The 14,112-nt window shown below is 46.8% G+C and overlaps 1 protein-coding gene across 4 annotated transcripts in view; it reads right to left on the bottom strand.

Annotated features, from left to right (window-relative positions):
• Positions 1-6,531: 6,531 nt before the first annotated feature.
• CEP350 (centrosomal protein 350) overlaps positions 6,532-14,112 on the bottom strand; it is a 79,008-nt gene continuing 71,427 nt past the window's right edge. For all 4 annotated transcript variants that reach the window (XM_064515640.1, XM_064515642.1, XM_064515641.1 and 1 more), the window contains one exon: positions 6,532-10,542. In XM_064515640.1, the coding sequence (XP_064371710.1) occupies positions 10,378-10,542 (165 nt within the window). In that variant the 3' untranslated portion in view covers positions 6,532-10,377. The remainder of the gene's footprint in view (positions 10,543-14,112) is intronic.

The raw sequence follows: 14,112 nt of genomic DNA, 5'->3' as shown, positions 1-14,112 counted from the left end.
ACCCCCAAACGCCCCAGCCCCCCTCCTCCTCCTGCCGCAGCTCCGGCCGGGCCCAGGCGTCCGGCACAGGGAGGAGACGGGGCCGGAGCAGTGGCGGTCGGGCTGCGGGGCGCCCATCGCCCTCCCCCTGCGAGCCGGGCGCAGGTGGCCTAGGCCTGCTTCATTATTTAACCTCCTTTAATAAGTCCAGAGGTAGAAAAGCCACCGAGAAAAGCAGGGATTGGGGGGCCCGGCCCCAAAGCGGTACTTGGTCTCCCCATGAGCGTCTCCACCTGGCCGTCATGGTGTGCTCCCCGGGTGGCCGGCCAGCGGAAGATGCGCATTGCCGGGACAGCCCTGGCGCGGAGGGAGCCGCAGCCGTCACCGGCCCTCGGCCTCTCGCACCCCGGAGCCGGGAGGCTGGAGCACCCCTGTTATTAGCAGTGCCCATCACTCTCAGGGCTGGCGGCTGGTTCCAGCCCCAGAAAGCCCATTAGCCACACTGGGCTCCACCTAGGTGCTTTTAGGCTGACTTGCCATGCTAGAAAAACAAGCCTCAGAGGTGAGCCTTGCCGCGGCGGGAGAGGATAAGGAGGGAGAGGTTCCCAGGCTGGCCCCATGAAGGTGCTCCCAAGGGTGGGACGAGGGAGAGGTTCCCAGGCTGGCCCCATGAAGGTGCTCCCAAGGGTGGCCACCGTCTACTGCCAGAGACAGTGCAGCAACTTACCTTTACCAACTGGTCATTAAAAGACAAAAAGCCGACCTGAAGCTGCCCCTTTTTCTGTCCTGAGAGCCCATCAGTGCTTTGAGATGTAATCACTCTTGTCTATGCTGAGTTACGTTAAGGGCTCAGGGGCTTGATTAGGTTATCACACCATTAGGAGAGGAGCTCGGCGCCAGCAGAGCTGCCAGCATCCTCCACGGCCCCCCTCACTCCTCCCTCCCAGGCAGCCCAAGTTCCTTGAACCCTCTTTCAGACGCAAAAGCAGCATCCACGCGCCCGAAGGCACAGGGTGAGAGCCAGCACCTCGGGGCTCCAGCTCCTTTCGAGGTGAGCCATGAGGTTGCTCATCTGCCAAAGCCGAGGGGTGGGGATGCTCCTGCTTCCGGCTGCCCGGGGAGCCGGTGACCCTCCTGCCAGGCCAGCACGTCCCTTCCTCGTCCCTTGCACGCAGGGCGGGAAGGCAGGGCAGGCTGGGGAACACCCTTGTCCACGTGCAGGGCGTGGGGGCTTTCCAGGCATGGCCCTGCCTGCATGGCCTTTTCCCCCTTTAACCATAAGGCAAAGGAAGAGAGCAGGCTTTTCCTCTGCCCGGACCTGGGCAGAGCTGGATTTTCACTGCAGAACAGCCTGGTGAGAAGCATGTGCACAGAAAGTCATGGGTGAAGCAGAGATTTTAAAGTATCCCTTTTAAAGACAAATTTGAGAATAATAGACTCAGCTCAGGGCAGAGACATGCTTCACTCATACACTACAAGGATAAGGGCTTAGGACCACTGGAGAGTTTCCAGCTCTGTTCAAGTCCCCATGCGCCAGCTGAGTGGTGGCTTTAGCTCGTTAAGCCAGAGCTCATCAGCTCATAAAACTTCTTCCCCAGACTAACAGCCAGCAGGAATCTTTCTGCAAAGTCAATGAGCTCAAGGGCTTGATTAGATTATCACAATGAGGTTTTCAATGAGGGTTGGGCAAGAGCAACAGGCTGAGATCCTCAAATGTCACTAAGAACCCACTGAAATCTTTTAAGCCCTGCAGAACTTGTTTCTTGCACACAAAATGGATCGTTTTCACAGCGGTGAAGAGCCACTCTGGTATGTTCTGCACTGAGTTAGAGAGGAGAGGAAAGACCAGTTGGATTTCTGTGTATTTAACCACTGACCTGTCCGAGAGGACTCTACAGAATAAGATTTCGAAAAATGTGGAAAGGGCTTTTTTGTCAATTTTTAAAAGCATGAATCTGGCTGCAAAACACCAACAGCTCAAAAATGTCAGACTGAGACAACTCAGTGCCTTCTCACTTCCCTGTAGTTTTGAAGGTCCCAGAACAGGACAATCCTACTTCTCATCTCTTCTCAGCACTGCAAATGGACTTTCTTCATCGGAAATTGAAGAATACGTTCCTACCTAATTGTGTGATTCCAGGAACTGGCTCCAAGAAAAACACACAACTAATGCAAGAGTCATGATACAGTCACGAGAGCCGGCAACACTGTCACCTGGCCCTGGCACGTTGGGGGCTGTTCAGGGAAGTTGGCATCCATCTCCTCTAAGATGGCCTTGAAAAACCAGCTGCAGTAACTTTGACAGTTTTCTCTCGTGCTTTTATGCGAGGGATTGATGAAATCAGTAAAGTCCTCCTCAGTCTGAATTTTCAGTATAGCACTGCTTAGTGTGTGGCACTTCTCTAGATAAAAAAGCCTCATTTTCCTGATTAGCATCTCTAAACAATCTGAGACCGTGAGTGGAAATTTTGTCATCAACCACCTCCCAGCCTGACAAAGTCAGCTGGGACACTCCAAGTCAAGGTGGCCCTTTCCACTGGGAATCAAGTCACACCTTCACTGACACAGTTCTCCGACAACACCTTTAGCAATAGCTTTGTGATAACCCTGCCACCTTCCACGGCTTTGCTGCGATGCCACACGCAGGAATGACATGCAGGGTGGCTTTGGACCCTGGCTGCTTCCCACAGCCTGCGCAGGCTCTGCTGGGGTAACACCCATGACTAGCAGGAAACCCCCACATAGCCACAGCCGGTAGCCGATGACTGCTGACTGTGTGAGACAGGCCTGCTTATATTTGGTTGAGATCTACCTTTCAAGCCCAAGAACGCTATAATAACAATAAATGTAAAAGAAAATCCGGGGTGCATTCTCGGGATGTGATGAATGCATTCACATACTCGCTGTCTGCAGAACTACCTAGCAGTACCAGCCCTGCTCTGCTATTCACTGTCTGCTGATTCATCCCTGCTTGAAAGGACAGCATCAGCTCTTCGGTCATCCTTTTTGGAAGGAGGTGGGGGGAGTGGCAGGGACAGATGCCGTGTTTGGTACGTCAGGGTTGGGAACGTTTCACCCATAAATTTAAGATCTACTCAAAGTCCCTCCTGACAAATCATCACTACCCAAGATGCACAGAGTAGATGTTTTCCACTCCAATTCACCTGCCCAGCCTCCAGGAGCAGATCGGAGGAGGCCACACCATCCAAATTTGCCACAGCATCATCTGGCAACTGGCTTAATTGCAGCACTTGAAACTGAGAATACCACACAGGTGACAACGGAGCAATCCTCTCTTTCCGGAGCAGTAGTCCTGCAACAGAAGCAAGTTCCCACCTGTGAAGGACTGGTGCCCAAGTCTCAGGTTCACCGAGCCACACTGTCTCCATCATCTCCATCAAGTGACACAGCCAGTCGAGGTGCAGCGGGATAGGGCCACTGAATGCAGGCTCCTCACTGAGCTCCTCCTGCAGTCTCCCTTATTTGTCTGGAATAAAATAAAACAAAATCCACTTAGAAAGGCTTTCAGCTCAAGTGTCTGCTGCTGTCCCCCCATCCCTGCAGCCCTGGCCATTTCTCCAGTGCCCTTGTGCCACCACATACTACCCAACACTGCAGCTTGGCAGAGGATGCTTTCAGCACACGCAGGTGAAGGTGCAAGAAAAGGCTTGGACTGTGTCTGGGACACTGCTATATTAATCCCCCAGAACCGCTGGTTATTTCCACTTCCAGCAAATTCAAGACAAAATCCTGTTTTCAGCCAGCCTGGATTTCCCCGGGTGGTGACGGACAGGTCAGCCTGCTGGTGGAAGCCACATGAGGAGGGGGCACAGCCCGAGGGACACAGCAGAGGTTTAGCACAGTTGGACTACAGGACTAGAAAACCAGGCTGAGAGAAACATTCGGAGCAGGAAGCAACCAGACCTGTTTCTGGTCAGCCTCACAAAGTGCACTTGCCAGGCAAAATGCCGCCCATACGCCCCGCTCCCGCCCGGCCCTTGCTCTCCTGCCAATTGCTACTGTCCCTCCAAATTTCTGTGGGGCCTTACCTGGGAGGAGGCAGGAAGGTGCAGGTCTGGGGCTATACATTCTGCTTGCTATAGATTTAAGACTTTGCAGGGTCTCTTTCCCTCCCCCACCGCCCATGATGCTGGGATCCACATCCCCGAGAGAGCTGCATGCTTTCAAAATCATTATAGTTCATCTGCGTTTCTGCCTGCCACCAGCCCCTGCGCTGGGCTGGGCGCCAGCACAGCAGGCCAAGCAGCCTTCTTTCCTCTCCTTCCTGTGCTCTGAAGAGAGCCGCCAGCGTTCATCAGCTTCCCACCGGCTCCTTTTCTTCCATGGCCCTTGTTAATGAGGGCCCGGGCGCTGCAGAAGCCCTTGTGCTACACAGGACACCCAGAAGTTTGGAGCAGAGTCAGCTTTTCAAGTGCTGTGCAATGCAGCACCCCACCAAGCTAGCAGGCACTCAGGCTGTGCAACGCCCACAGCTGGCACCACCTTCCAGAGGGAGATGGACGGCATCCCGGGAACAGAGACGGCAAGAGAGTCCCACTCCAAACAGCACATTTAACTGCTGCCTTCGGGAAGGTCCCAGCCTGCCATTGCCCAACATGGGAGTTTCACTGGGTAGCAAGTCCATGGGTGAAACGGCCTTCGAAGCCCTTGCAATGCAGTTGCGTTCTGTCAGTTGTTCTGGGAAGAGTTGCATAAACACCACAACAGTCAGTGCCAAAAGTGAAGCAACGTAGATTTGCAAATGAGGAAATTAGAGCCTTCATCAAGCCTATTACTGGGCATCTTGGGTAAGGACGGCAGGAACAATGCAGCAGTTTGCTGTGTCACTTGCCACGGAGCTGTGGCAATGTTCCCACCACTCAAGCCTTTCTTTTTTTTTTTTTTTTTTTTTTTTTTTTAAAGCGAAGCCAATTCTTTAGCCAAGGAAGCACAGATCAATTTTTTCAACGTGAGATGCATCCCGAGTCACTTCCAGGGGTGGAGGCTGACAGCTGCAAGTGGATCACCGCCTTAAAACACAGGACTTGGAGAGCAAAATAGCTGCAGGGCAAGGAAAGCAGTGCCACGGATGCTCTTTTGCTTTTTATTAATGAAAGCACACGGGTGCCAGGGCCACTTTGTTTTGGCCCTTCGACAGCAAGCGCTCTGCCGCTGTGCTCCGGCTTGCTCAAAGCCCCAGAGCCGAGGGCCGCCACGTGCTTCCGGGGCCGGCTTGCAACACGGCAGAGGGCGGCAGCGCCTGCTCCCTGCGCTGGGGACTATTCCTGCTGCCCCCAGCACCGCGGGACTGCAGCAAGACAACTTCCACATGTGCGCTTGAGCGTATTGAGTCTTCCTCCAAGACGAGGGGCCCGCATTAAAGGAAAACGAAGAGCAAGTAACTGCTCAGCACACAGCGTAACACCTTTGGTTTTGTTCGTGTGTGTGACTCCGTATAATGCACAAACACCCATACACAGCCCGTGGGGACTGGACAGTCACACAGACCAACGCTGTCTTCTGCAGACTGCTTATGGCACACATGCATACACCCAAGCAACTGTTAGTCTATACTGTGAACTGCGCAAGTTTACTGTGCAAACTTGCTAGCCTTAGAGAAACTGCAGTAATTTGCCTGCAGAAAATGTTTTCTATATCCTTTTCTCACTAAATGGAAAGCAAAACTTTATGAGAGGCTATACATTAATAAATGGCATCAAAACATGGCAGAGGTAAAGGAGCAACAGCAGCTCTTGGCACTGAAAAGGCTTGATAAGCACACGTGGCCTTACACGTTTCATGCTGTCCCCATTCTGCTGTTCTTACCTTCAAAGACTGCTGCTGCCGCTCAGTTGCCACGTGCCCACACGTCCGTAGTTTGGCAGCACGACTGTTCAGCCGTCCCCTTACAGAGCTTCGGTACCTTCCATGCATTAAAATGGATTTCTTGCAGGTCTGGACACTCTCCAAACAGCAGTCAGAGGAGAAAGGAAACCGCAAAGCTTTAGGAAAGTTCCACCGATAAATAAAAGTCTGCAGAGAACAATGTTTGCCCCTAAGTGAACAGATGATCAGAGCTAATAACAGCAGCTTTACAGAACTGCAAACATTTAGGAACCTAATTGAGGGACCTGACACAAGGCTTAGGCTCTGACGAATTTAATTCCGAGCCAATTGTTTAACATAAAGGCTGTATCTTTTAAAAATGTTTTAAACCACATTTTTTTAAAAAACTGTTTTAAATAAACATATGCCAAGAATAATTTGTTTTCCCCTGGCAAGATCATGTAGTGCATTTCTGCAATGATTAAGCAGTGCTATTTTCTGGTTTTGCTTTTATCAATAGTCAGCTTTAACAATGAGGAAATTCTAATAATGTATCATTATAATCAAGGCAACTCTAATGGGATTTCATGGACTGTGGCTGGCATCCCAAGTACAGCATCAGACAGAAAGGGGAACGTACAAGGGACAAATCTCCAGGACACCTTCAGAATTAGCAACCATTTGGGTAATTATAAAACTCCATTTTATAAAGAACAGGAAACAAGATTAATTTATAAATCAGTTTATTTACAGATTTTATTCTCTTAAAGTACATTTCAGTTACCAAAGATATTTACACTGGTGTACACAGGGACCACCCTGGTTATTTTACAGTTCTTAATTACAAAAACCCTTCCACATCCTTGGGTCTGTCTACTGTGCAAAGCTGCTCGGCATGTGAACATTAGCTGAAACTGGCCCAAAAACCAAGTTACCAGGTTATTTACACATACACAGTAAACAGGTTTCTTTTTAATATCTCCCCAATACAGTACACAGGGAGACAGAGCCTCCCAAAAGGCGGCTTTGCAAATGTGTATCAAAAGGCTCTGCAAAGTCAAGGAAAAAAACTATTAAATGCAGGTTAATTACAGTATTCCTCTTTCATCTGTATATATTTTTGCATTTAATGTTTAAATTACAAATAAGTTCAATAGTTTGCTTTTCTCCATTTTAGTCGATTTGTAAACACTTCAGATGCACTAAATACCTTATAAGATTCAACTGTTTCTCTGCTCAAAAGTATTTTATTTTCCTAATATTCTTAAGGTAGCAAAGGGATATGAAAGTCAGAACTGAACTCAGTTCCTTGCAGAATAGTTACTTAAAAGGTCTCTATCACTGTGCTACTGAAGATGATCTGCAGGTACGCACTTATTCAAGTATTGCAAAAAGCTAAGGCCACTTTTTCAAGAAAAGAAAGTGAACAAGGTAAGATTCTTCAATCCATCATTACACCTTATGAGCAACAAGCCTTTTCTGAAAGGTAAAATACTACTACTCCACAGCTTAGCTCGGGAAGTATCCTGCCGCGAGAGAGGCACTCATGCTCTTCGCCGGCGCAATCCTGGGCTTGCCCACCCGGCACTGAGATCTTCCTGAAAAGGGAATCCCACCTCCGCAGTGACGGCAGCTGCCACGTCAACCAGCTTACAGGTTTCAAAACAATTTCTCGGCCTTGATAACTAAGATAACCAGGACCCAACGATATGATTTTGCTCTTACAATGGCAAGGTTGGGGAGAGGGGAGAAGTACAGAATTCAGCCTCTGTTTATAACACTCCGGACTTCCCCGTATCTCTTTGTCATCAACTGCGGCCTAGACAGACCATTGCTCCGTCTCAATCATCATCAGTCCTAGCATCCAAAGTAACTCAACACACTTGAGGTATTGAGAAGGTAACCCCTATACGTTCAAGTCTTTTTAGGGTTGCTCCTATCAGGAATTGCTACCAAAAATAAATGGTGATGTTTGCAAAGGAATAAAACCATTCCTTATACACAATTTCCTTCTGCCCAAAGAGCTGTAAAGATAGCTACTGTTTCTGTTGAAGGTACTAAACTACTGCTGATCCAAATCAGCAAGACAACAGGCATATAATCTCCAATGGTCCCTGTAACCTCGGCAGGCCAACCGTACAACCTTCTCCCTGTTGGCGCGCATACCAAAAACAACTACGCCAACCCCGCAGAGCAGCTGAAAAACTTCAGTGATGCAGGGCATCTTTCTGTCTCAGCACTGGCCACGTTATCTAGGGAACGGAAACTAACTTTTCATTTCTGTGATACTCAAGCCACAAACCTACACTGCAGGTTTCTGCCCTCTTTTCCATAATTGCTACCTATAAAAATAACAATCATCTCTGTTGAAAAAGATACGCCCAGGAAAGGGAATCTGAGGCAGTAACCCAGTTAGTGACACCATGCTGGTTAAATGCAGCAGCTTTAGTTTGCTTCTGTCATAAGAATTTGATAATTTCACAGTTCAGCATCATGACGCTTCACAAGGACAAGCGAATCACTCAAGGAAAAAAGCTGAACAATGCTCCACCAAGACCACTTGACTTCCAGCCAGCCAGAAAGGCCACTACTGTGGGACAGACATGCACATACCCCATTGGAGGTGTTCCTATACACCGTTACCTCCTCCTTGTTCTTTCATTCATCAAGCTCCCATGAATATGGCTCACCATTAACTCACAACTGAGGTGCTGGCAATACTACATCTGAGAATTTGCTTGGACCTCTGACAAATCCAACATTTCCCAGTGCTGTCCCTGAAGAACTACCAGCTGTGTGTCATTGTGCAAAATGCAAATATTCCAATGATAGTTTTCCAAAAATAAAAGGTGGAAAAGAGAAAACATAATGGAGAAGCAGCAGAGGTATGCCTAGCAGGAAGCCCAAGAAACAAACGGATGTAAGAAACCATGAAGAGATCTCCCCACCATGCCTATCATGGGCTACAGCAGCTTTGGGGTGCCTCCAAGCAGGCTTTAAAGTATCCCTCTACACTCCAGCTTGTCCAGAGAATCTGATACCCCTCTGGGTCTCGTCCAAGTTAGCGATCAGGACATCCACTATTAAGGCAACAACATTTGACCCCAGATTGTCTGTGTTCATCCAAGAAAAACACAAGGATGGGAGGGATAGATTAAGAAAGAGCACTCTGCAGAAGAACACTGCAGTTGAACCCAGCACCAAACGAAGCACAGAACGGCTGCCTATGGCCTAAGAGTTCTGCGAGAACAAGGAAACAGACGGAGCAGGGAAGTTTCACGTCTTTTCTTCAGCTCAGTCCCTTCGACTCTCCATCAGCTCTGAATCAGTTGCGAAGAGGCTCCATTCCCAGTCCTGCTTTTCCTTCCCACCCTCAAGAAGCTGGAGTTTTTGAGCGAAGAATACAGACTCTGGAAGTCACCAGAACAGACGTGTTCTCAAGTTCTGCTGTCTCAAAACATAAGACAGGGCAACCTCTGCACAGGACACTCTCCTATAACCCACTCAATAAATTATCTGAAAATAAATTAAAGAAAAAACCCCCACAAACACAAAACATGCAGACAGTCAAGCAACGGACACCGCTTTCTTTGGTGAATACACTTTTTCCCCCAAATTGTTCAAGTAACGGCTTCTCCGAATTAATAGGTGACAGTAAGGGAGGAAGCTGAGGGATAGAAGGCCAATTTTTTTTTGAAGAAACATTTTCCACTCCTGCATGTCTCGTGCCTGAGAGAATCCTGAGTATCCATGATCTAGGAGCAGCTGGCACTCCAGGAAGTGCTACATGGTAGGAGGAAAGTTGTCCACGGGCTCATCTTTTACCCTTGACGTTAGGTGGCCTTTATCTTGCTCCACCTCTGGACTGAAGCAAGTTACATAGGAAAAAAAACAGTAAGAATTCTTTACTTGAATGCAGAAAGCAACATCACCTACTTTTCCTGGATTAACTGGCACCATTATTTGGTACCACACCACAGGAAGAAAGATGAAAACCAGCTTCGGAGAGAACAAAATTAAATGGGCTCTGGAGCAGAAGAAACTGATGCACATTGTTAGGGCTGCAGGAGGAGAGGTGTTAAGACTATAACACTGTTCAGTATGGTAAGTATCCATTTATGACTAAAACCTGACCAAACCGTTTCTTCTCCAAATGACTCACATTTCAAAAGACAACTTGAGTACTGATGACTGACAGCCATTCCAGCCAAATAGCCAATATCCCAACTTAACCCAGCCCTTTCGGGGCACAAGCTGAATGTCGAAGCCCCAGGCAGGGGCCACAGACAGCTGCTGACAGTTATGCGGCATACTGCATTGGCACAAGAACAGTCTGAGTGCTCCACAATGCAGCCTCAAGTGAGGCACCAGCTCGTTTCAAAAAATAAATCTGGTGCAAGGTCTCTAGCAGCAAAGGATGTAAATTCAGATTCCTTTAATCACATCTGAACTGCCTTTAAAACCCATGCATAGAAGTCCAGCAGCAGTGCTTGCAGGGTGGAGAGTACGTCAGGAGTCAGAAAGGCCCGTGACTCAGAGGTTATACAACTTCTAGCTTTATTTTCAGCGTTGTCACACAAGCAGCAATCTCCTCTGTTTCTCATTTATCTGGTTCAGTACATCAACAGTGTCTCTGATTAAGGCCTCAAAGATCCCATCTGCCAACTGCATCTTTACACACAGTTCATCCTCGTCGTAATTCACCCACTGTGCTTCTTCCTCATGAAGTTCCTGCACCTTGGAGGGTAGAAAGGAAAGGACAAAACATAAACATTACAGTTCTGTTGCTCTAAGATAATATCCCCTGAAAAGTTCTAGGAAGAGTCCAAAACAGTCTATATCTGTATCAACATCTATATCAACAAACATCACTCATTATATTTAAAATGCCGAAGAGCACCTGCCGAAAACTCTTCCACTGCTCAGCCACCTCCGACCATAAATCCTACATGCTGAGCTCTAAAGAGAGTGCAAGAGCTATAGCTCCAATATGCTCTTCCTCCCTTTAATCCAAGGCTTAAGTGCACAGAAACATGTCTATCTTAAGGGTGACAGCCACTGTTGCAGAATGATGATTCAATAACCCTAACGCAGCGTGAAGGCCGAAGACCAGGCTGCCATGGGAACCCCAGGGAACTGGCACTGCTTCCAAGGGTTTTAGCCTTTTGTAAGGCCTCAGTTACACAAGTGTTCTCCATCTGACAGCTCCTTTCTCTTTTTATTAAGAGAGTTTGGGGAAAGGGGCAGGAACCTTGTTCTCAAAAAGCTTTGGAAAAGTCACACTATGTGCTTACACATCTCTGTGCAACCACTGCTGTACAAAACACAATGTTTTGTTTTATGTAAGAAAGGCAAACATTCCTCTTTGTCACAGCCCTCATTTCCCATGCTGCTGTCAAAGATGAGGTGTAATGGTTTCATCACACTTTTACAAACAAGAAGCAACAATACTAGCAATCAAAATTGAATGTGTGTCATAGGCAAAAAAAAAAAAAAAAAAAAAAAAGCTTAAAATGTGAATGTTAACAGGCAGCAGATAAATGGACACGTGTGTGTGGCTGTGAATGTCCAAAATTGAAATTCTGAACTCTTAAGCGAAAGTCTGCTACTCGCTAGCTGCAACTGATATAGGCTGGTTGTAAATTCTGATAGCCCCTGGACTAAACCAGAGTGGCATGTCCTAAATCTTCCCATTGATAAAGAGACATGAGACAGAAGAATGAGTTAGGAGGCTGATCTGCACATAGACTACTTAGATGGGGAAAACTGCAGGCTTGGCTTCTGGAAAGAAGAGATGGTGCTGAAAAGAAGGGGTCCCGAAAAGCAGAAGCAGTCTTGGAAAGAAAAAGGGGGCCGGAGATCAGGGAGATGGATGGAGACAAATGCCAGGGGATGACTAGGGACCTTGACCAGTGACACCTGAGACTGGAAACTGCGAGCAGCTGCACAGCACCAACCAACACAACTTTCTGCCCGACCTCCTCAGGCCAGCAGCAATCTCCCTGCTTGGAAGGCAAGCTGAGACCTAGTGAACGTAAGCAAGAGAGTGAAATAATCAAGTAGGGTAAAAAAAGTTCTAATCTTGGTGGTTCTTAAGTAAACTCCAATATCCAGATCCTGAATGAGTTGTTGTTTATTCTGTCTCACCTGTGACAACTTGATGAGACAACTCCTTTACTCTGCTTGGGAAGGAAAAAAAAGAAACATGGAATGACAAAATACAAGAAAAAGGGAGAGGACAAGGTAACTTTATCAAGGCAGGGAGAAAGGCTGGGTGTTGGACAGCAGTAGAGAGACCAAGGGGGAAAAATAAATACGTACTGGTATCAGTGATTAATTTTCCCTTGCCTCTATCATTCTTCTGCCCTCTTCTTTCTCTGAGGCAGAGAGGACAGCTTCCTTTGGCACTAAGAAGGACTTCTTTGACTGTACTTTTGGAAAACTAAGAGAATGTGCAATTTGTAGCTGCAGGAAAGTCTTGCTAATAGCGTATTCAGAACACGGGTGGAAACCGTCATGCTGCTTTGTAGCCCTAGCTGCAGACATCTGAGCTGAGGCAGTTGCAACTGCTTTGACTGGGCAACATTTGATCCATTTGCCGTATTACCACAAAACACAAGCGAGCGAGGCAGTTTGCCTATATTCGGTGAATATACTGTCTTGCAGTTCAGACTGCACAGAGAGAAACATTTTAGCCCTTAAATCAACAGGCCAGAAGATGAGGTACTTTTCGGCAGTCTATCAGCAGGCATCTCAAGCGTGAAAACTAAAGGCATAGGTCTGGCAGTATCCCATGAGCTTTGCTTCCTCCAAATAATAGTAATGGGGAAGGGAGGGAGCAGTCATGGCACAATTTGGTCCAGTCCCATGCAAGTAAGGCAGTGCAAGACCTTTTGACTGAAGACCCAAGTGAAAAAAAAAAGTAGAGAAAACAATCTGTTTTAGTACTGGCACTTAAAGGAGAAGATGTGAGGGGTCCCCTTGTAGTTTAAAGAGAGGTTTTGAAAGGTGCACACAGCAATGAGGTACCCAAACGCAGCACCTCAACTGATGTGCACATTTGAGATTTTCCCACAAAGCAGAGACAGAATACATAAGATAAAGGTTACAACACTAAGGGACACGGGAAGAAGAAAGCAAACATCTAAACAACTAATGCTAACGACGGTGTAAGAGGCGGCTGATTTGGAAAAAGAGAAAGCTAGCCAGCTACCTAGTGTTTTAAAGAGATTTTAATAAAACAATGTAAAAGAAATTGAACATTATCTCCCTAGGTTTTCAGTTAGAAGTTTCTCTGACCTGCAGTTTACATTACAACATAAATTTGGTAGCAGTGCCACTGGGACTGCCCTATTCCTAAATAAAGCAAGGCATGCAGCAGATTTCACAGTTATTTCCAGCCTTTGGCTAAATTTTATTACCATACTCTTGTGAGAACAAAATAAGATTAAACACATTAAACTATTTATTAGAGCAAACTAGTCAGAGCTGCAATAATCTCTGATGTCTGGGTCTATATGCAAATTGCGGACTTGATTGCCTCAACCTACTGTGTCCCACTGTGCAAATTTTCAAACTCATTTCACCTAAAGCACTTTGGATGCTTTCAGCTGGAACAAATTTTTCCAGTTGGGAAACTTTCTTTCTGGTTACAGTTCACAGAAATTAGGAGTAGGTGTCTTAAATTGGTACACAAACATAATGTCTGTACTGTTAGTTCTCTCAGGGATCTAAACATAAAACTATTTTTTGTGCATGTTTTAACAGCCTCCACATCCCAAAATCAAGCACCCTAGGATATGCAGGTCCTGTCTGTTAACATTTTATTTACATACAATTCAAATCAACCCCCTCGGAAAAAGCCTGTGTCAGAAACCTTCCACTGATGGGCAATTAGAAGACCACACAAGCCATGGCTTGAAGTTACTCATGTGTGAGCACTTGTGGAATCAATTTCAGGTATAATTAAGTGAAGCACAATGTTAATGACAACTCCTGTTCCCAAGCAGAACCTTCACTATCATTATGCCCAATAAATGTATTAATCATCCTGTAATACAACCTAGCAAGTAACTTTCAAAAAGTAGTACACAACCAGACATACTCTATCTTATGTAAATTTTAACACTGGAACCGTCTCTCCCCCAGTGGCAGCTGCATTCACTAGTTAATGCAAGTATTACAGGAGTAGAAGCCCTGTTCATTGCTTAGTTTTGAGGAAATGCTTAGCTGTGGGTACCATCTGGCAGACTGGTTACATTGCGTTAGGGAGAATAATATCCTATACAATCTCTTTGAATCTTTGCT

Source organism: Dromaius novaehollandiae, chromosome 8 (assembly GCF_036370855.1).
Source record: "Dromaius novaehollandiae isolate bDroNov1 chromosome 8, bDroNov1.hap1, whole genome shotgun sequence".
NCBI lineage: Eukaryota > Metazoa > Chordata > Aves > Casuariiformes > Dromaiidae > Dromaius > Dromaius novaehollandiae.
Note: the sequence above shows the minus strand (reverse complement) of the source record. Positions and strands in the feature narration are given on the sequence as shown.